The sequence below is a fragment of the Nannospalax galili genome, unplaced genomic scaffold (genome assembly GCF_000622305.1).
Source record: "Nannospalax galili isolate Female #2095 unplaced genomic scaffold, S.galili_v1.0 scaffold95, whole genome shotgun sequence".
NCBI classification, from domain to species: domain Eukaryota; kingdom Metazoa; phylum Chordata; class Mammalia; order Rodentia; family Spalacidae; genus Nannospalax; species Nannospalax galili.
The window spans coordinates 155,000-175,216 of NW_008342393.1; the positions used below are offsets into that span (position 1 = coordinate 155,000).

The 20,217-nt window shown below is 50.9% G+C and overlaps 1 protein-coding gene, 1 long non-coding RNA gene and 1 pseudogene across 8 annotated transcripts in view; 1 reads left to right on the forward strand and 2 right to left on the reverse strand.

Annotated features, from left to right (window-relative positions):
• Positions 1-1,250: 1,250 nt before the first annotated feature.
• Positions 1,251-1,349, reverse strand: LOC115071303 (annotated as a pseudogene).
• Positions 1,350-3,047: 1,698 nt separating this feature from the next.
• On the reverse strand, positions 3,048-18,611 carry Etv4 (ETS variant 4). Of its 6 annotated transcripts, none has more exons than XM_029565986.1 (13): positions 18,363-18,611; positions 17,754-17,864; positions 17,461-17,554; positions 17,196-17,243; positions 10,699-10,752; positions 9,400-9,526; positions 8,600-8,761; positions 8,106-8,374; positions 5,813-5,887; positions 5,586-5,654; positions 5,201-5,373; positions 4,901-5,002; positions 4,358-4,582 (listed from the first exon to the last, which is right to left on the reverse strand). In XM_029565986.1, the coding sequence occupies exons 2-13, from the start codon at positions 17,811-17,813 to the stop codon at positions 4,358-4,360; spliced, it is 1,458 nt and encodes a 485-aa protein (XP_029421846.1). In that variant the 5' UTR covers positions 17,814-17,864; positions 18,363-18,611. The 6 variants fall into 6 exon arrangements, with proteins under 6 accessions (XP_017654923.2, XP_029421846.1, XP_017654922.1 ...); XM_017799433.2 differs by having other exon boundaries at positions 8,600-8,743; positions 18,363-18,555; XM_029565987.1 differs by lacking the exon at positions 18,363-18,611 and adding an exon at positions 17,985-18,148.
• Positions 17,875-20,217, forward strand: part of LOC115071287 — a 66,610-nt gene continuing 64,267 nt past the window's right edge. For both annotated transcript variants that reach the window (XR_003850376.1, XR_003850377.1), the window contains exon 1: positions 17,875-17,995. This is a non-coding gene — a long non-coding RNA (uncharacterized LOC115071287). The remainder of the gene's footprint in view (positions 17,996-20,217) is intronic.

The following is a 20,217-nucleotide window of genomic DNA, read 5'->3' on the forward strand; positions in this document are numbered from 1 at the left end:
AATGAGTTGTGAGGGAGTTTATTTTTAATTTTATGTGTATGAGTGCTATGCCTGCATGTGTGTAAGTGCACCCATGTTGTACAGTGCCCATGGAGGTCGGAAGAGGACATTGGATTCCCTGGAATTGGAGTTATGGACAGTTGTTAACTGCTGTGTAAGTGCTGGGAATTAACTTGGGTCCTCTGCAAGAGCAGTCAAGTGCTCTTAACCATTGAGCCATCTTTCTAGCCCCATAAGGGAGATTTAGTATCTATGGCTCTGGTGCATATGACAGATCAAACCAGAGCCCAGGCCTCATTGGACCCAGATATGATGCACAGGCCAGACCTCCAGTCTGTCTTTCAGCATCAGTGGGGTTAGCCCAGCCCTGTCAGCTCGTGGGTGGGATTGACCACATTCATGCCAGAGCACTTCAATCTGGTTACATATGCTGCATCTAAACATGCAAAGTTCTCCCTCTGTCCCCCACCCGTCATACTCTCAGTGAACAGTGTGTCCATTTCTTTGGAAACACAGCAAGTAATGACACTGTTTAATTTGTCCCCTTGAAGTCCTCAGTGGACTTGAACAAAACCTTCCCTTCCTTCACTGCTAGCAGAAACCAAATGACTCCTCTCATCTGGTCTGTGCTGACCACCATCCTCACTGGGGCTGCTTTTTCATTTAGTTTTTCTTCTAGCACTTGATTGGGAATATCCTCTTCCCATTGCTCTTCAAAGCAACTACGGTGATGCTAGACTATGGGGATTGTAGTGGAGCCTGGGGGCCATTGGGCTTGTCCTGTGCCATTGCATCCTTCCTGCTGCTCCCTTGCCTTGTCAGTAACTTCTAAAATTAGTACTAGAACTTCAGAGTTATGTGGCAGACATTGAAAGACTACAACATTCTAGGGTAAGTAGCAGTGTTTGGTATCACTGGCAGTACATCCTAGACACAAGTCCAGGAATCCAGAATGTGCTGACAGCTCCCTCACTTCATTCAGCTGAGAGCGCCGGAGTGTGTTCCTCAGTGAGACTAGGACAGGAATCCAGAACACTGTGGATATCATTGTAGCCCTTGCTAGGCTAGAACTTGCCATGTAGACCAGGCTGGTTTTGATCTCACAGAGATCCACCTGCCTCTGCCTTTTGTGTGCTTGGATTAAAAGTGTGTGCAACCATGCCCAGCTCCCAGTCTTTTAAAATATGGAACACACCGGGTGTGGTGGCACATGCCCTTAATCCCAGCACTCGGGAGGCAGAGGCAGAGGCAGGCGGATCTAACACTTCATGGCTTTGCATGCCATCCTTGCACAGGACCATGCTAATCTCTAAATTATTCCAGTTTTAATATGTGCTGCCAAAGTAAGCTCAGGCTCCTCGGTCTTTATTCCTGCCTGAGCTTCCCTGTTCTGGAGTAGTCCTGAGCCATGCCAGCCCAACCAGTCCCAGCAATGTGCCTAGCATGTTGGTACCTGAGCTTTGAGTTTAAGCTGGGATTGAAGCCTTTCTCTCCTTGTTCTGTCTCATTGCCCTTCCCCTCTCGTGTGGGATTAGAGACTGAATTTAGGGCCTCATAAAAGTGCTCTATATGACCAGCCCTAGAAAGGATGTAGGGACAGTAGCTGGTTATCCTTCTGCCTTAAGTAGGATCCCAGCTGTGTGGCTGTTCTTCACCCTGTCTACCTGAGATCTGGGATCACTTCCGCACTATGGCAGTGAGTGGGTCTGACCACTTATTTGACTGTCCATTAGAATAGCCACCTCAATCACAGAGCCGAGACTGCTCTGAAGGGGGGAAATCTGTTCAGAATCAGGAGAGCTGGCTTGCTGTTGTTATACAGTGAGGCACTTGGCTATGATTTTCATGTGTGTTTGTGTTTTGAGACAGGGTCTTACTCTGTAGCCCAGGCTGGCCTTGAATTCATTCATTCTCCTGCCTCATCTTCCTGAGTACTGAGGTTGCAAGTGTACATCGCCAGGCCCAGCTTTGTTTTCTCTCTGGTTTTTGAGACACAGTTTCCCTGTAGCTTTGGCTGGCCTGGAACTCCCTATGTTGACCAGGTTGGCTTTGATCTCATAGAGATCTCCCTGCCACTGCTAGGATTAAAGGAGTGTGCCACTACACCCAGCTTTTTTCTTGAGCCAATATTAAGATCTGAGAACCCAGAAAAGAATGTAGGTTTTATGCACAGAACTGGAATCTTCTTGATATTAAAGTATATTGTTCACCTTAACAGGAGCTTAGTGCAATTTTCAGTCTTTGTGTTTGGGCATGTGTAAGCTCTGCTGCTGGGATCGGTTCCTGGGTCTAAGTTTTCTCTATCCATGTGGGAACACTATTGGGTGTTGATGACACCTTCTTTAGCCCAAAGAATTTTTTTTTTTGTCTTTTTGAGACAGGGTCTCCTTGTAGCCCCAACTGGCCTGGAACTATGTAGACCAGGCTGGCCTTGAACTCAGAGATCCACATGCCTCTGCCTCCTGAGTGCTGGGACTAAAAGGCATGTGCCACAGCACCCAGCTAGCCTAAAGAATTTAACCTCAACGTTTGCTGTAGATGCCTCATGGGAGCAGTATTGCCTGAGCTGAAGTACTTGAAGTTCTGATGCTGTGGCACTGTGGAGCCCTTGGGATGTGCCTCATGTAAACGCTTTGAGGGTTTCCATCTGATTTCTTCCCCCCTATTTTTGGGACAGTGTAGCCCAGGCTAGTCTTGAACTCATGAATATGTAGCTAAGAGTGACCTTGAACCAGTCCTGGCTCTAATGTGAAATTATATTTTTTAAATTTATGAGGCTTTTTCTTGTTTACATTTATTTATTGGTGGGTGGGGCACGTGCCACCATGAGTGTGGAAGTCAACCTGATGAGAGTTGGCTCTTTCCTTCTACCACATGGGTCTCAGGGATGGAACTCAGTCCCTTAGGCTTGACAGCAAGTACCCTTACCCACTGAACCATCTCACTAGTCCTAAAACTTGTTTTTGAAGACTTGGTTTTGGGTCTCTTGTTTTAAATTGCAAAGCAGATATTCTGTGTTTCTAGAAATAAGTGTTGCTTTTTATTTGTAGGTAGTGTTTGGGTTTCTGTAAGCTGGACTTGTTTTTACCTAAGTCAGCTCTGGAGAAGCTGTTACAAGGGATGACTCTAGGACACACCCTTTCTCTTCCTTCCTTTTCCTGGGCTATTTCTGTCCTAGCTCCTCAGTCACACTGCCTGTCACTATTCTCTCCAGGACTCTGGTCTAAGGAATGTTCACACTACCATCACCCTGAAGATCTAGTCCCTGTCTGGCCTGCCAAGAACCTGCATTCCCATCCCCTCCCATCTTTGCTTACCTCTAACCCCAGTGACAGCAGCCACCTGGAGCCTGGGTAGGACTAGCAGTTGGGGCACTCACAGACTGCATGGTCATGAGAACTACTATAATGGCAGGGCTATAGATCAAGCACCCAATGAGAGACCAATCATGCTAAGGGGTGGTTAAAAATACCCTTTGACCATTATTTCTGGGTCTTCACATGATTCCAGGGAAGAGGAGGTTTCATGAAGCCCATTTTTCAGAGGAAAATCAGAGTCAAGAGGTGAACTCTTTTTTTTTCCAGATGGGCAAGGGATTGTTTGGGCCAGGAAAACAGGGACAAGGGCATCACTATGTCATCCTCTAAGGCCTTGGGATACTCCCCGAACTCCAGCCCTCTGCTCCACAGCCATAGCTCTTCCCACCCCAGGTCCTTGACCCACGGAAGCAGAACAGAAGAGCTAACAGGAGAAGCAGGGGCCTTTATTAAGGTCTGGCAGATGAGATGGAGGTGGAATCTAGACCTGGGTGGGCCTACAAAAGGCAGAGAAGAGCCAGAGGGCCCCTGGGAGCAGGACCCCTTTCTTCTGCCTCCCCCAGCACCCACCACAGGTTCCTTCCACCTGCTCCTGCCTCCGGAAGCACAGAGCACCAAGAACACAGGGCCCTAGTTCAGGGCAGAGCCCAGGCTTCAGTCTCCTACAGGAGAACTGGGGAGTTCAGGGAACCCCCTTGGCCCTGCTGTTATAATAAACTTGGGAAACCCCTTGTCCCAAGAACAGAAGAGATACTAGTTCTCTGGTGGGGGAAGGGAACTGGGATTTGGGCCTCTAAGCAAGACCTAGAGACTGAGCTGAACTGCGGGCAGAGGTAAACCACGGGGCGCTTCAGTAACATGGCCTTTAAACTTGACCTGCCTCCATTTTTCCTTTCCCCAGACTCCAGTGAGCATCTGAGTCTGGCCCAGGGCAACAGATGGGACAGAGATCTGCCCTAGAGATTTCCGTGGGTATCAGTGGGGGCTCCCCAACACCAAATACACCAATATGTACACTGGGCAGCTCCCACCCATGGTGGCTAGTAAGAGTAGCCACCCTTTGGGCCAAAGGGCTGAGCAGGGCCAGCCAGTTCTGGGAGGTAGGCAGGGCTCTCATCCAAGTGGGACAAAGGGACTGTGTCCTCTTCACTGACTGGCCGGTCAAACTCGGCTTTCAGAGCTGGACGCTGATTGTCCGGGAAGGCCAGAGAGAACAGAGCCTCAGGCTCGCACACGAACTTGTACACATAACGCTCACCAGCCACCTATGTAAAGAGAGGGCTGGGTCAGCCCATTTAGGCCCCTGCCTCAGTACAGAGCTAGGGGAAGCTTGTGCTTCTGGGCCATGAAAAGGTATAGGATCCCTTCCCTCCCACACTGATTTCCCTCTGGTATTTGTGTCCCATCCTAATCTCTCCATATGTGAGGCCTTAGCTACTTTTAGCATCTTTGCAGTTGGGGGGAACTTCGGGATTGACATTTTCTATTCCAACAAACCTGCTACGAAATAACCTCCCATCCTTCCCTTGTCCCCTCCTCACATCCGTGGCTCCCACCCTGCTGTGCTCGAGCCTCAGCCTGACCTTCTGCATGATGCCTTTCTCATAATAGTATCTCAGTGAGCGGCTAAGCTTGTCATAATTCATGGCTGGCCGGTTCTTCTGAATGCCCCAGAGTCTGGCAACCTGGAGACAAAAGAGGCAAGTCTTGGGGTGGAAAGAGCATTTGAGACTCTTGGTGCAGAGGGAAGTGAGGCCAGGGACCAGCACAGCTCACAGACTCAGGCTTGGAGAGAATCTAGGTCAGGAAGAGCAAGTGCCATTTCCCAGGTTCTCATCTGAGGCTCCAAAGCTGGAGGAGGGGCAGGAACACCTAAGACCCACCTCTTCAGGCTCAATTAATTTGAACTCCATTCCCCGGCCAGTCCAAGCAATGAAATGAGCATTTGTTGGGTCATCAAGCAGGGCCACCAGAAACTGCCACAGCTGCAAGGCACCCCGGCGCTGGTAGGGTGGCCCCTCGCGGAAAGCTCCGACCACTTCCTGCTTGATGTCTCCTGGGAATGAGGTCAGAGAAGGTTTGGGGTGCATGTCTTTTTGTCCCCCACCAACCTCGTCCCCTTTCCCAGGGGGCTTCCCCAAAGGGGCTTCTCCAGACCCTTTCTTGAGTGTCTTGACCTTTCCCAACAATGAAATGTGATTCCTTTAGGACACTGTGTGTTGGGGGATGGAGGAGACCCTGACCCTCCCATGAAGTCACTTCTCTGACCTTCAAATTTTTCAGGGACAACGCAGACATCATCTGGGAATGGTCGAAGAGATTTCTCATAGCCATAACCTTGTGGAGGAAGTTGGAGGTTGCTCAGATCTGAGAGTTCACAGATAGGAGACCCCCAAAAGTCCACAGGGCCTCCGGGGTGGGGTGACCCTCCCCGACAACATGACTGTTACCCAAAACTTGGAGGTCTTGGGCTAGGATGGAAGGGGCTGCCTTACCCATCATCCCATCACCTAGAGAGGGCCCAGAGAAACCCTCAGTGTGGAGGTACATTGATGCACACCCAGGGACATCTGAGGGAGAGAAGAAAGGGTGATTTTGTAAGAGGCTGAGGTGGAGGACAGGAGGAAGCCCTACACACATTCAAGTTCTTCCTGTTAGCCTGTGTCTTCCAGTGACTGTCCTTTTCCCACCACCAAATCCCAGGAGAAGTTCATCCAGAGGGAGTTCAAGGCCTCAGGCTCTCAGCTGGAGGGCTGGGGTAGATGTGTGTGGCAGCAGCTGGGCCTAAGCACTTCCACAAGGCCCAAGATTCCTGGGAGCAGCTGTTTCCTGTGAGTTCAGGGGAAGGAGGTGGTGAGAAATGAACCTCCGGGTAGAGGGGGAGCGGTGTGTGTACGTGTGCGTGTGTGTAAGGGTTCACCTAAGACTTCCCCAGAATGGACACGCATCCGGTCCAGCAGCTCAGGTTCCAAGCCCGGTGCCTGTGTGTGTGTGTGTGTGTGTGTGTGTGTGTGTGTGTGTGTGTGTGTGTGAAGCATGCACACATCGGGGGAGGCAGTGGGCACTAGGCTGGTTTTTTTCAGGTCTAATAGCACATTCCACTGCTTTCCCTGGCGCAGGATTGACACCTCCCCAGCTCCACCTAAGGCTGCAGTGTGAAGCTACCGGGTCAAGTTCCGACCCCTTCCCGCCCCCTCCACTCCCACCTATGAATGAGCGCTGAAACCTGACACCTCCGGGAGTAGGAGGGACGGTGGGTTCATTCATGCCTCCATTTTGTGAATGGAATTCCAGACTCCATTCAGGAAAGCCCAGCGGAGGAGGAGCAGGAGTTCAAGGGCATGTAACACGATCCCCTCCGGTCTACAGCCTTTGAAGGTCAGCAGCTCTGCGAGTCTCCCTCTTCCTCCCGCCACCTCACTAGTCCCGAACAGGCTTATGGCCAGGGTTAGAGGAAGGGAGCACCCATCCTGTTCTCCCAGAGTGGCTTCGGGGGTTTGTGGTTCAGCCCCCACCCCCACCCCAGCATCTAAAAGACTATAGGCACCAGGAAAAGAAAATTTCTAAAACTCCAGCCAGCTCAGAGCCTCCTCTCATCTCTAGCTATATTTATTTATTTGAGACGGGGGTCTCACTATATAGCCCTGGCTGGCCTGGAATCACAGAGATCCATCTGCCTCTGCCTCTGTGAGTGCTGGGATTAAAGGCGTGTGCCATCAAACCAGGCCATTTATTTTGGTTTTTTGAGACAGGGTTTCACTCTGTAGCTCATACTGGCCTGGAACACATATTGTAGCCCAAGCCTAGCCTTAAATTCATGACCATTCTCCTGCCCCAGCCTCCTGGGTACTAATATTATAAGAATGAGCAACCACACCCAGCTCTCTCTCTCTCTCTCTCTCTCTTTTTGAGACACTGTAGCCCAGGCTAGCCTTGATCCTGAGCCTCCTCTCTCTATTTCCCAAGTGCTCAGATTACAGGGGTGCACACACTCAGTTCCCTTTGTAATTTAATTTATTTTTTTTTTCTTTTTGAAACCGGGTTTCCCTTAACCCTAGCTGGCTTGGAACTCCTAAATAGACCAGGTTGGCCTGAGATCCACCTGCCTCTGCCTCCCAAGTGAACAATAGGCATGTACCTCTATACCCAGCTTTCCTTTGTATTTTTAAACTGCTGTGGCAACAAAAGACCAATGATAATCTCATTTTTGTATCCTCCAACTCAGCACTATCATGTCCCCTGGTCTTAGTAGGTTAATTAAGACCCCAAACATCTATAACATAGAAATAAGGGCTGGAAAGATGGCTCAGCAGTTAAGAGCACTGGCTGCTCTTGCAGAGGACCCAGGTTGGATTCCATCACCCATATGACAGCTAACAACTGTCCCTAACTCTAGTTTCAGGGGATCCAATGCCCTCTTCTGACCTCCTCAGGCATTACATGACACAGGTGCACTTATACACATAAAATATATGAAGACAATATACTCATATACATAAAATAAATACCTTCCCTTCCTACTGCTGAAAGCTATTTGAGGGCAGAGGTCTACATACCCCTATCTTTTTGTCTGAATGTTTGCTGATTGGAAAAGGACAATTTTTTTAAATATGAGAAAAATACAGAAGGTAAATGAGTAAGTTGGATTATGAACTGGTAAACAGACCATGGAATGGTGAAAACAGAGGTCTTGAGACCTATGCTTACAACTCTGCTCACAAGACTGTTTGCCACCCCCACCTGGCAATCCCACAAAAACTCAGAGCCCTCCCCAGGAGAGTCTCTTACCTGAGTCATAGGCGAAGTCTGTGCGCTCCTGTTTGATCACCACCCCCGCCCCTGGGTACCTGTGCCCACTGACCCCACCCTGGCCCACAGCTGGCTGGCCAGCCTGTTCATACAGGGGGTCATGGTACTCCTGCTTGAAGTTCTGCTGGGGGTAGGGCGGGCAGGGATCCGACAGCTGGTGTTGGTAGGGGGCTGGGAGGGGTTCCCGGCCCCCTCCCTGAGAAGACGTGAAGGAGTGGCACATGTCGAGGGGCTGCGGGAAGATGGAGCTAGACAGTTGGATGGAGAAGAAAGAGAAGAGAATCTTACATTAGCCCCCACCCCACCTTGAGCCTGCACCCAGGACAGTTGACAGGGCTCTGGTGGAATATGTGTGACAGTATCTCCCCTTTCCCCTTTTCCTCCCAGCTAGGTCTCTGTGGAGAACTTAGGAATTGAGCCCAGACTGCCTGGCGAAGTCTGGGTCCCCAGGTGCAGTGGATCTGTCTCCTTACCTGTGCTCCCCGAGGTACCCGTGGCCAGGGTGGGGCTGGGAAGTGCTGGAGGATCTCAGGAAACTCTGCTGTTCTGCCCTGGGAAAGGGCTGCAAGGGTGACTGTCCAGGGGCACCGGGGGCAGGGGACTTGATGGCGATTTGTCTGGGGGAGTCATAGGCACTGGAGTTGAGGGGGAGATGGGGATGAGGGGGCAGAGAAGCTAAGAGACCGTCTTTATGCCCTTCATCCCCAAGGAAGTGATTATAGCAATTATAGGAATAGAGGGGCTGGGAGTTAGCCCCATGTGATTATTTTTTTTAAGATGGTCTCATGTATTCCAGGCTAGCCTCAAATTCTTGCTATGTAGCTGATGATGACCTTAAATGTTTGATCCTTCTGTTTCCACAAGCGCTAAGATGACATGTCCAGTTTATGTCATGCAAGCACTCTACCAACTTGGCTACATCCCTGGTCCCAAGTGAATTCCTTTTCCCCTTTCCTTAATCCTGTAAGTGGGCCTCAGTTTGAGAATATCTTTCCACAGCCCGGAGCAACTGGTTTGAGTAGAACAGAGGGCCTCTGGGTAGAGACTCACTGTGCTCAGGCCTTGGTATACCTGAGGTCCGCTGTCCACTATGTGGTGCCTCCTGCTTACTGAGACGAATGCTTGGTGATGCTGTCTCATAGGAGCTAAGAAATCCTCAGTTGTCTAACGTTCTTCTCTACTGCTGCCTCAGCTCAGGGCTACCCCGTCCTCTTCCCTTAGTCAAAGCCTTGTTCTGTTCCCTTTCACCACACCATCCTAGACTTGGGCTCACCTTGAATAAAGGCACTGCTCGCCATGGTGGTAGGAGAGTGGCGGCTTCCTGCTGCAGGACAGGGCCGGGTCTGTGCGGGGACTCTGGGGTTCCTTCTTGATCCTGGTAGTGGGGCTGTGGAAAGCTACTGCGGGTTGGAGAGCAGGGTTGGAGAGTAGAGGCAGGCAGGACTTCTGACACCTCTGCTCTCTGGGGACCCGAGGACTAGTTAGGCCACTAGCACAGTCTCCTGCTCTCAGTTTTCAGTCACTTTCAGAACACTTTGGTCACTCACGTTCTATCTAGTTTTATACATCAGGCTAAAGTCTGGTATTAACCAAGGGAACCACCCAAGAGTTCAGCACGCACACCAGAAGCCCAGGAAACAATTTCCTAGGAGTGAGTATCTCCAACCCAGGGGCTTTGGTTTTCTTGAGTGCCCTAGAAAATTCCAAGGGAATTTTCTTATTTGAGTCTATAGAGATTCTTTCATTTTTCTGGTTGGATGTTAGCCCAATTGAATGTCAGTTGAATAACATCCACATGCTCCTAATTATCTATGAAGAACACTGGTCTTTCCTGGGCCCCTGCTGGGCTCTCTAAGTCCAGCCACCACTGTGGCTGAGCCCTGGGGTGAGTGGCATCCTGGCTTCCTGCAGTCTAGTCAGATGCCCTGGAATCCCTGGTTCTGTTATGTGCTGTTTCCCATGTTTGTGCCCATTACATTCCATTGATGAAGACAGATGTACAGTATCTGATACCTAATCATCCTGTCTTTCCTTCTTTCTTTGCTTCTAAAAAAAAAAAAAATGTCAGGCAATGTCTCACTCTATATGGAGGCTGGCCTCAAACACACTATCCTCCTGTCTTTCCCTCCTGATGGTTAGGATTACAGGTGTGAGTTCAGGTTTTTCAACAGTGATACTTGTGCTGCTGAGGCCAGATTAGGGCAGGGGAGATAAGAGATGTTCTGAGGATTATAGGGTATTTTTAGCAGCACCTTGACCTCCATTAGCATCCAACCCAAAACTCTTCACAGGCATAGCCAAATGTCTCCTGGGGGCAACCTCACCGGAGTTGAAAGCAAATAAGAGAACAGAGCTGGGTCAGGCTGCACTACTAGCCCTAGACTCAACCAAAGGTCTTCATCTCTCAGTCACTGTCTTGGTCTGTATCCCAGGATGGGGAGCCCTGACCTTCACCCCATCTTTAGGTTAAAGCAAACTGCTCTGCTCTGGATGACTCCCTGTCCCCATGACTCACTTCCGGTCCCATTCCCCACCCCCTCTCCCATTCCTCTGCTCAGTGCTCACTACTCACGGTTTTCTGAATGGAAATCAGGAACAAACTGCTCATCACTATCTGGTACCTGAGCTGTAAGAGAGAGAGGCCAGAGGTGAGCCTAGGGCAGGGTCCTGTGTGGCAGCCCCAGGAAAACACCAATTCTACCAACCTGCACTTTAGCACCAGTTCAGAAGGGGTCAAGAACTTCAAACAGAGGGTGACTCCACCCCAGGTCCTACTGCCATCTCTGGCTCTATGAAGACCCCCAAGGCCTCCAAGAATGAGTCTGAGCAGATTCCAGGCTTTGCCTGGATGCTCTGTTTGTGTTTCCTGCATTTTTCTGAAACACAGGTGGACCCACCCTTCAGCCCTTCAAAGTTTACATGGTTTCATCAGAGCTCACAGCAAAATCCCATAGGGACGGGGAGGAAGAGAATTACAAACTGTGGGATCCTGTGAACTTAGGATCAGATGGGGGAGAGTCTCATTTGGGGAGGGCCTAGGGATCTACATTTCAAATAACTTCCTAGATGATTTTGAGGCACATAAGAGTTCTGGAGCCTGACAAAGGGGTAGGAACAGAGGAAAGAGGGAAGCTTAAGAGCCCTGAGAGAGAGGGTAACAATGGGAGAGGAGGTTGGAGGCAGTGTCTCATGGTTGATGTGCAGCCAGAGTAGGGGAGGGCTTCCCAGGGCTGGAGGTCTACAGAGCACTCCTCAGGGGTGGGTATCACAGGTAAGACTATAGGAGTACCTCCCTGGGCTCCACAGTTTGTATATATTTTTGCCTCTCTTTCAAGAGGGGAAAAAAAGGGGGGGGGGATTACATCAGGAAGAAGAACAGACACAAAGAAAGACTTCCTGATCATCTAAGGTAAGAATGGGTCTGAAAGAGGACAACGGAGCCTGTAGCCCAAAGAGACTAGACTCTCACTCCCTGGGAGTCTGCTCTCAGATTGGCCAATGTGGAAAGTGCTGGATAAAACTCAGAGGTTGGAACGACTGGTGAGGAGTCCAAGCCAGTGAATAGAGAGTACTCCTTACCCCAATCCCATGAAAGCACACACACTGTCTCCTCTGCATCCCACGGGTCAAAGCTCTGTGGTTTCTGACTAGGATCTTAGCCACAGAGAGCCCTAACACTTTCTGACTCATCGAGAGAGAGAGAGAGAGAGAGAGAGAGAGAGAGAGACTGCTCCACACAGCTGGCAGGGTGATCTTTTTACAACAGAAATCAAATCACATTGCTCTCTTACTCAAAATGTGAAATTTAAACGCTTGCTGTTGACCTCTGCTCATCTCTCTGGGCCCAGAGAGCTGGGTCCTTCTTCCTCAGAGCCTCACATGCTGTTCTGGGTAGCCCAGGTTCACCTCAAATTTATGATCTTCCTGACTCCACAGGAGGGCTGGGATTACAGTTAAGCACCCTGCCAGGCTGATTCCAAGACCTTCTGGGACCACCCAAAGCAACATGCTCCCCCTTGGTTCTCCTCCATCTCATCTGTTTTATCTTTATTTCTTATGTGCCTATGGCTACCTCAAGGTAGCTTATTAACATATATTCACATGTTAATGTCTGTCCATCTCTCCAAGAAGTTAAGCTGTGAAGACCAGTTCTGTCTGCAATGGATTCTTTAGCATCCAGAACAGGGACCCACTCTGAATAGATGCTGAAGGATTATTTGGTGTCTATGTATTAATATACAATGAGCTCTGTTCTCAGGTTGGCAGTACTAGGGAGCCAGAAGAAATAAGACCCTAACCCAGCCAGCCCTTCCCTCACCCTGCACCTCCCCATCTCCACATACCATCTACCCAAAGAGGAGAGGCCACCAGAAAAATACATCTTACAAGGGATACTTGGGTTGTGATCCCGTGCTTGGCAGGAGAAATCTTTAATTTGCTTCAAATGCCAGAGGTACCAAGTGCCCCTTTTAAATACAGATTTATAGATAGTTGATTTCCCATTTACTTATTTATTTGCAATGGCAGGGATTGACTGTGGGGTCCTTGTGTATCCCCAGCCCTTTTTGAGACAGGGTCTCATTAGGTGGCCAAGAACTGGCCTTGAATTCATAATCTTCCAGCTTCAGCCTCCCAAAGGCTGTGCTCACAGGACTATGTCACCATGCCTGGCTTAGATAACATGGTTTAGATAGTTGTTTTCTAGACAGAGATTAGGGTGAGGGGGTTTAAAAACCAGGAGGCACCAGCAGTTAGGAACTTGTGGCAAATCAGTAACACAATTCTAAAGTGGTCAAATAATACATCAATGGGACATAAATGCATATAACCCCCAGCCTTTTGGAAGGTCACTGATAACCCCACAGTAGCCATCCCTCAGGTGGCTTGACTGAACAATTTCCTAGGCTTTGTTAACCACACCCACTCCCAATTCTGAATCCTAGAGAGTCTCATTCCATAGCCCAGAGGTGGCCCAGGCACCTGAATTTCCAACAAATGATCCTGGAAAGCACAGGGAAGGACACAAAACTGCTCAGCTGCTCTGGGTGGCTCCCTCCCACTTCAAAAGAGACAGATACCCCAAAGGTGGCAAGGAGAGGGTGGCGAGGGCAGGTGAGCAATATTTCCCTCCTGCTACTTGGGCAAGGAGGGTCCTGAGGGCAGGAAAGGGGGTACAGAACTTGGCAGGGGTGGATGACGCACTCTAGGGCCCCTCTTGGGGCCTAATTAACTATCAGTTTCCAGTAAGGTAATGGGCTAGGGGCATCTCCTGCTGACGCCACTGGGCTAGAGAGCCCTGGGGGTCATCTGCCCTTTCCTCCTGCCTCAAGCTTGGAAGTTTATTCAGAACCCCCAGAGAGATCTCCCTTAGCACACAGATTATACCCCCAAAGAGTCGATGCCATCTTCTCAAGGTAGGGCGTGAACCCCAGTCCATGCTCAGCCCTTTAAATATTGGCTTTCTCCCAGAGGTGTAGAACAGGGCCCTCAGTTACCCAGAAGACTGTCAAGGAGGATAGAAATAGGAACAGAAACAGAGTCTCGCGTTCCTGGAGAGCAGGAGAAATTTTAATTACCATGTTTGGTCTTGAGCATGCAACCATTCTATTTGTTGATGCGGCTGTGTTTTGGCTGCTGAGCCAGTGTGCCAGAGTCTGCCCCAGCTCCGTGGCACTTAAGGTGGGACTAATCTGGCTGGGAACCTAGCTGAAGATTAAGGTGATTAAGATGGGGGGTTATGGTATGTCAAGTCAGTATAATGCCCAGAGAAAGAAAGAGAAAAAGACAGTTTTAGGGACCCTCCCTCCGACCGGGAGCCAGTAAAGGAGGACTTCCCAAGATGGGCTCCCGAAGAAATGGAAAGGTGAAACAGCCAAGCCTATCACCTACTCCTCAGAAGCCCTGTCTGGGGGTGGCCACAATCCCAGGGTGGATGGAATGATAGCATTCTTCAGAGTGCTTCATTGTATCACCAACCACTAGCCCAGACACTCACCCTCACTCTGCCCCCACCCCGGTAGCTTCTACACTGGAAGGAACCAGTTCTCTGTGGAGGGGACATTCCTCTCCAGGAACCTTCTGGAAGGAAAGGAGATAGAAAGATGGAGAAGGAGACATTTAATTATGAAGGACTGGGGAGATGAAACCTCTTCCTTCCCACAGAACCCCCTGAGGCACAAGCATGCAGCACACACTCACACCCTAATTCCTTGTACCTCGCTCTTGAGGCAAAATATGGATGATGGTGTCCTCCATGCTCACCCTCCACACATAGGGTCTTTTTTTGGATCTACAGATAAGGCAGCCAAAGAACCAAGGGACGGGAACCGTTGGAGGAGAGTTTGGAGGCAGATTCTTATAGAGGGGCACAGATCCATCCCTTGAGATTCTGATAAAAGCTACGGATTGTTCTCTTTCTAGAAAAATTCATATACCTTTGTGTATGGTGCACGCCCAACAATTTTACACACAGAAAGAGAGATCAAGGACCCAACACCCCACCCACAGCCCTCTGGGAATTCACAGACGCCCCCCCAACTTCGTACAAAGGATGTGCATAGTTCAGAATCAATGTTCCTCACTACCACAGTCATTGTCCCCACCGGCTCATGAAGGCTCCTGGCAAGCCCACAAAAGAACCCTCCATCAGGTCTACAAATCTTTTACATAATCAGCCACATCTTAGCTCAGCCTGCCTGAGCCTGGGTTTCTCTGTGGCAGCATGATCCTTTTTCCAACATTTCAACACATCACCAGCACCCAGAAACCTGATGCACCCTCCTCGGCTCACTTCATCCCCCTCCTGCCTAGAAAAATCTCAACCCTCAAGATGTATATGCTGCTTCTAAAGAGCTTCAACACTCACCCCCAAAGCTCAGACAGCAGCTGCTGCACTGCTTCTTTCTGCTTGGGTCCAGCCTGGTCACACACACAGCCCCCCCCCGCCCCTCCCGGCCAAAACAACCTTCGCAGCCCCACCCACAGTATGAGAATCCACTGCTTCTCTCCAAATTGGGGCTTTAGGAAGAAACCAAGCTGAGAGAGGGGAGGTTGGACTCTGGGCCCAGACCTCCTGATGTCCCCCACCACTGGCAAGTTTCCAACAGAACTCATCCCTCCCTCCACCCCAAAGCTCCTTGTGGATTGTGGGGGACCACTGACCTGGTGGGAAGAGGCAGGAGAGAAGATTAGGGTGATGCTGGGATGGTGCAGGGGTACAGGGCCCTGGCAGCTGCATCTGTCTCCGCAGAGAGAGTGAGGAGGAGCAAGTGGCCTCAGCATCCCCCCCTCAGGCCTGGCCATCCATCGCCAGCTAGGAACCTGAGCTGCTCCCTCAGGAGGAAGGAGAAGGAACCAAGGAGATCCTACCCCCCCCTTGCATTCCCCACCCCCACCTCTCCACCCACTGGTTTTAGATGTACAGGGACTCCCAAGGCAGCTGTATGTAACACACACACACACACACACACACACACACACACACAAAAGCCTATACACTGTCACACTGACACACGCAGACACACAATCTCTAGACCCACCATCAAGGGGAGGGGCTTCCATAGTTGAGCCATGAGAACATTTTCCTCCCCTTCGTATCCAGATAGGCTGAGTGCCACCAAAATGCCACCCTTAGTCCACTCCTACCTAACATACAACCCGGGAGCTGCCCACTGTAGGGACCCTCAGCTGCCGGGCAGGGAAAGGAACCTGGAGAGCCAGGCCAAAATCAGAAATCAGGTGGTGAGAAAGGAAGTCTTTGAGAGCTCATAGAAACTGACACCTTTGAGTTTTCAGCTCCAGCCCAGCTCCAGAACCTGGAGGGGGGTGTACCCATCCAGCAAAGCTCTGTCTATAACTTGGAGCTGGGCACACAGGACATACAGTTGGGGGAAATGTACAGAATACCTCCAAACCTAGACCCCTGACTGCCCCCCTCAATTCCACATTTCTAGAGGGAGTGCTCCATGCTAAACATTCTGTCAATGTATATATAAATGTATACTTGATAGTGACCAAGGCAGACCTCATCTCACACCACAGACCTAGTTAGAGGTTTTTCTCTTTTCACCCAGGCTCCAATACAGGGTCCTAGGAGAGGTGGATTTGAGCTTTGAAATTCCAAAAGAAAGGCACTCCGGAAGGAGAGATGGATGGGGAGACCCTAAGGGAGAGAAAGGACCTCAAGAAGGGGTTACCAGCCTTTTGGCTTCTTGGGTTTTAGAGTGTTAATATAAAGGGGATGTTAGCTAAGATGGGGGTGTTAACCCTTACTGAATCTCAGACAGTAAGCTACCATGCGGTCTTCCACCTGCAGTCCTGCCAGCGCCACTCTCAGGCTAACTCACCAAAACATACCAAGGAGTCCAACTAGGACATACTGCTCCACCCAGACTAGGCCTAGCCACTGACTTCAATACTGCCAGCTCACGACCGCAGTATACAGGAACGGGGGCAATTGCCTGGGGGTGGAGGTATTCAGGAGGGATGGAGGGAGGACTAGTTGCCACTGGAATTACAATCAAGGCTATTTGGGGAGGCTGCCCTAAGTCCTTTTTGCCAAAGTACCAAGAAAAGAATTATTGAAACTTTTGTTGTTCTTTTGGCTTGGACAGTAAATTGGACCTTGGAGTTGGGAAGAGAAAGGAGGGGAGTAAGAACCAATGTTTTAGTCACTCCTGAAGATAAGTAACAAATTAATTGCTACTCATCCTCCTGCCCCTCACTGTCCCCTTCCAACATCTCAACACCCCAACACTACACCTAGCCCTGGAGCCTCCTGCCAAACAAACTTTGCAAATGAAATTTTCAACCAGGGAAAACGGGCCTGAGGCCAAGTTCCATTCAAATAAGCAAATACCCCACACAATGGTCTGATTCATCCCCAGGCCTAGTTATACAAGCCTGGCTCAGGGCAGAGAAAATAAATATCAATATAAGTGTCTACATTGGGTGCTGGAGACAGTGAAGTGGTTGGGGAGTTGAGGTGGGGAACTTGAAGGGCTCCTTGAGGCACAGAAGGGCCCCCACCCTCTACCTACAGTAATAGAAAAAGGCAACAAAACTACTCACCTTCAGCGAGCCACGTCTCTTGGAAGTGACTTAGATCCTGGAAGAGATCTGAGGGGTGAATAAGGGAATTGGTGGTGAGGTGGAGAGATACTGGCGAGCCCCGGTGACCGCCTCCCTAGTGGAGATAGTGACCAAGAAGAATGACCTGAGACCCTTGGGCGGTGATTTTTTTCTTTCTTTGGAAACGTAGGGTGGGGGGTCCGGGATGGGGCCTCGGGATGTTTGTGGGTTGAGTAGTAGGATCGCGGTTAATCTGTCTCTTTACCTTCGGAGTCAGGAGGCGGTAGGGAACCCGGGTCCATGAGTTTCCCCTGTGGGACCATCAGCACTTCGCCCAAGCTCCCATTTCCGGGAGATTTCTGCGGGGGAAGGAAGGGGGTGGGGAGAATGCCCCCAATCACCCTGTGGAATCTAGCTTGAGGGGTGGGGTTGGGGTCCCGGGGTGACTCAGGGGCCGGGCCACCCAGGACCCCACTAAGCCCCGGGGGAGCGGGCTGTGGGGCGAGTAGGGGCGGGGTGCAGGGCGGGGTCGGGCGTAGAGGCCGGCGCGGCGCTCACGCTGCTGAAGGTGTAGGGCACTTGCTGGTCCAAGTATCCGCCTTTCATCCTCCGCTCCATCCGGCCGCTCCCTCCGGCCAGACGGCCGGGCCCCCTCGCGGGGGCAGAGACCTGGAACCGGGAGGGGGATGTGAGTTCGTACACAGTCCGGGGAGAACTGCGTGGGGAGGGAGCCGGGGAGGGGGGCGATCGCGAGGCTTCGGGACGGACGGTGAAACTTCTCCGACTCACTGGGACCAAGGGTAGGTCTCTGCCTGGCGGGCCGAATGTCTCCACCAACTCCCCTCACGCCAAAGCAGATCCCACCTGCTCCGGAGAGCTGGGATCGGCGTTTCTGCTTTCTGCAGCCCTGCTCAGCCAGGCTTGGTTACATAAGACGTGTGTGTGTGTGTGTGTGTGTGTGTGTGCGCTCGCGCGCGCGCGCGCACGGCGCACACCATCCGCACGCCCACAACTCCCGCGCCCCCTCCAACCCCTAATCCCGACGCCTCCTCCCCTGCCCCCGCCCTGGAATCTGCGGAAGCGGGCGGCAAGAGGAGAGTGTGGTGTGCAGGAGGCGAAGCCGGGAATCACGGACTCTCTCCCTTCCTTCCCCTTCCGCAGCCTCACCTGAGGCCGGGGCGTCTGTGCAGGAGCCGCGGGGGGATGCTGAGCATGCCCAGGGGACCACACCACCAGGGGTCGCGGGGCTAGGCCGGAGGGAGGCGGCCGCGGCCCAGGGTCCCCAGAGCACCGGCTTGTTTTCCGGGTGCCGCAGACAGTTGTGAGCTCGGGGGAGCAGCTGATTGGTGCGTTTCCTCTTGGCCTCGGCCTAGGTTCTCTTTCCCCCCCACCGGTTCCCTTTGTTTCATTGACTTTTGTGAATGAAACCCTAGGGCCAGGCACGCCCGCCAATCGGGAGACTCATCCAGCTGAGCTTGAAGGCGGAGTTTCCCAGCCCGCGGAGGCCAATCAGAATGAAGGGGTTGGCTCCCGACTTCATTCACATCTTGAGCTCCCATTCATAAAAAAATAAACTCCTTGCGGCCGCAGTTCATTCATAAAGAACTGAGAGAAAAAGGAGGGAAGTGAAAGACCCGGCAGCTTCTCCTCCGGGTTCGGTTTATCTTGGGTCTTAGGAGCCGCGAGCTCCTCGGCTGGCGTTTGCACTACCCCTGTGCATCTATCCGTACGTGAGAGTGTGAACATGTCTGTGTGTGCCCTGGGGGGAGGGAGGAGGCAAACGGGCTTGTGTGCCCAGAGGAATCATAATAACTAGCATTTATGGAGCGCTCTGCCTCCACGTGCTCATTTCCTTTCCCATAACCTGGTGCTGTGGATCTATTGTTTCCATTTTACTTTACAAGTGGAAATGAAAGCTCAGAGAGTGACTATTACTCACCTGAGGTCACTCAGCTAGTCTATACCGCTGGGGACTAGAGCTTCGAACCAGCCATGGTGTTCTGTGTAGACCTCTGAGACCATGATTAAATGAATTAAGGTTAAAAAGTGAATTAAGGTATGTGAAAACAATGGTACACAGTAGGTACTCAGTAAATGTAAACTGGCCCGAATCCAGCTATTTTCCTCAAGGTCTGTGCTCTGTAGAGCTGTTTTGTAGCCCACTTTTCTATTCATTGCTGTGGAAACCAGAGGCCCCAGGATAGATGATGTCCTTCCGCCATCTTATCAGAAAGCAAACCTCTGGATAATAGGAAACAGAAGCCCAAAGTGACCTGTTTGTTGATGGGGCGGGGGTGGGGGGGTAGGCAGGGTTTCAGTTTTGTCCAAGATATTGGTCATAGTGCCATTACGTCATCCAATAAATGTCTGCTATGCTAGACACAGTGCAAGGTGGCAGGCAAGCAGCTAGGGGAGCTGGATTGCTCTGACTGCCGTCTCAAGGGCCCACAGGCCTGTAGGGATGACTTTCAGAATTCTTCTATCCAAACAAACATTCCTACTTTGCAGATAAGGCAGTGGAGGTTCTGAGCAGGAAATGGTTTTAGCAAACTCTTGCAGCCTGCAGGGGTCAGAACTGGGACAAGAATGTTAAATCCCAGGCACCTGTATAGGGCCCATTCTACAGAATCAACTTAGGCAAATAAAAACAAACCCCTTCTCTTCTCTGCCAAACTATTTTTTAAGGTTCCAGTCTGCTGAGCCTCTTCTCCAGGAAGCCTTCCACCATGGACTGGGTCAGTCCTTCAGCATCCTGGTCTGTCTCTGGTGTGGCTGTTTTCATTCTGTTTCCTGTATCCAGGAAGCTCTCCAGGGCCCAGAGGGGGATTTATTTCCAAGACCTCCCTGAGTCTCGTTCAGGAGCTGATGGGAGTTGCACAAAATACTTGTTAGGTGAATAGCTACAATAAAGACCAAAGTAATGGAGCATTCCCAGGAACCGTGCCCAAGGAAGGAGAGGCAAGCCTGAGCAAATCCCAGTTTGGGGCACATGGAACCAGTTTAGGGAGGGGTGTGAATCCCA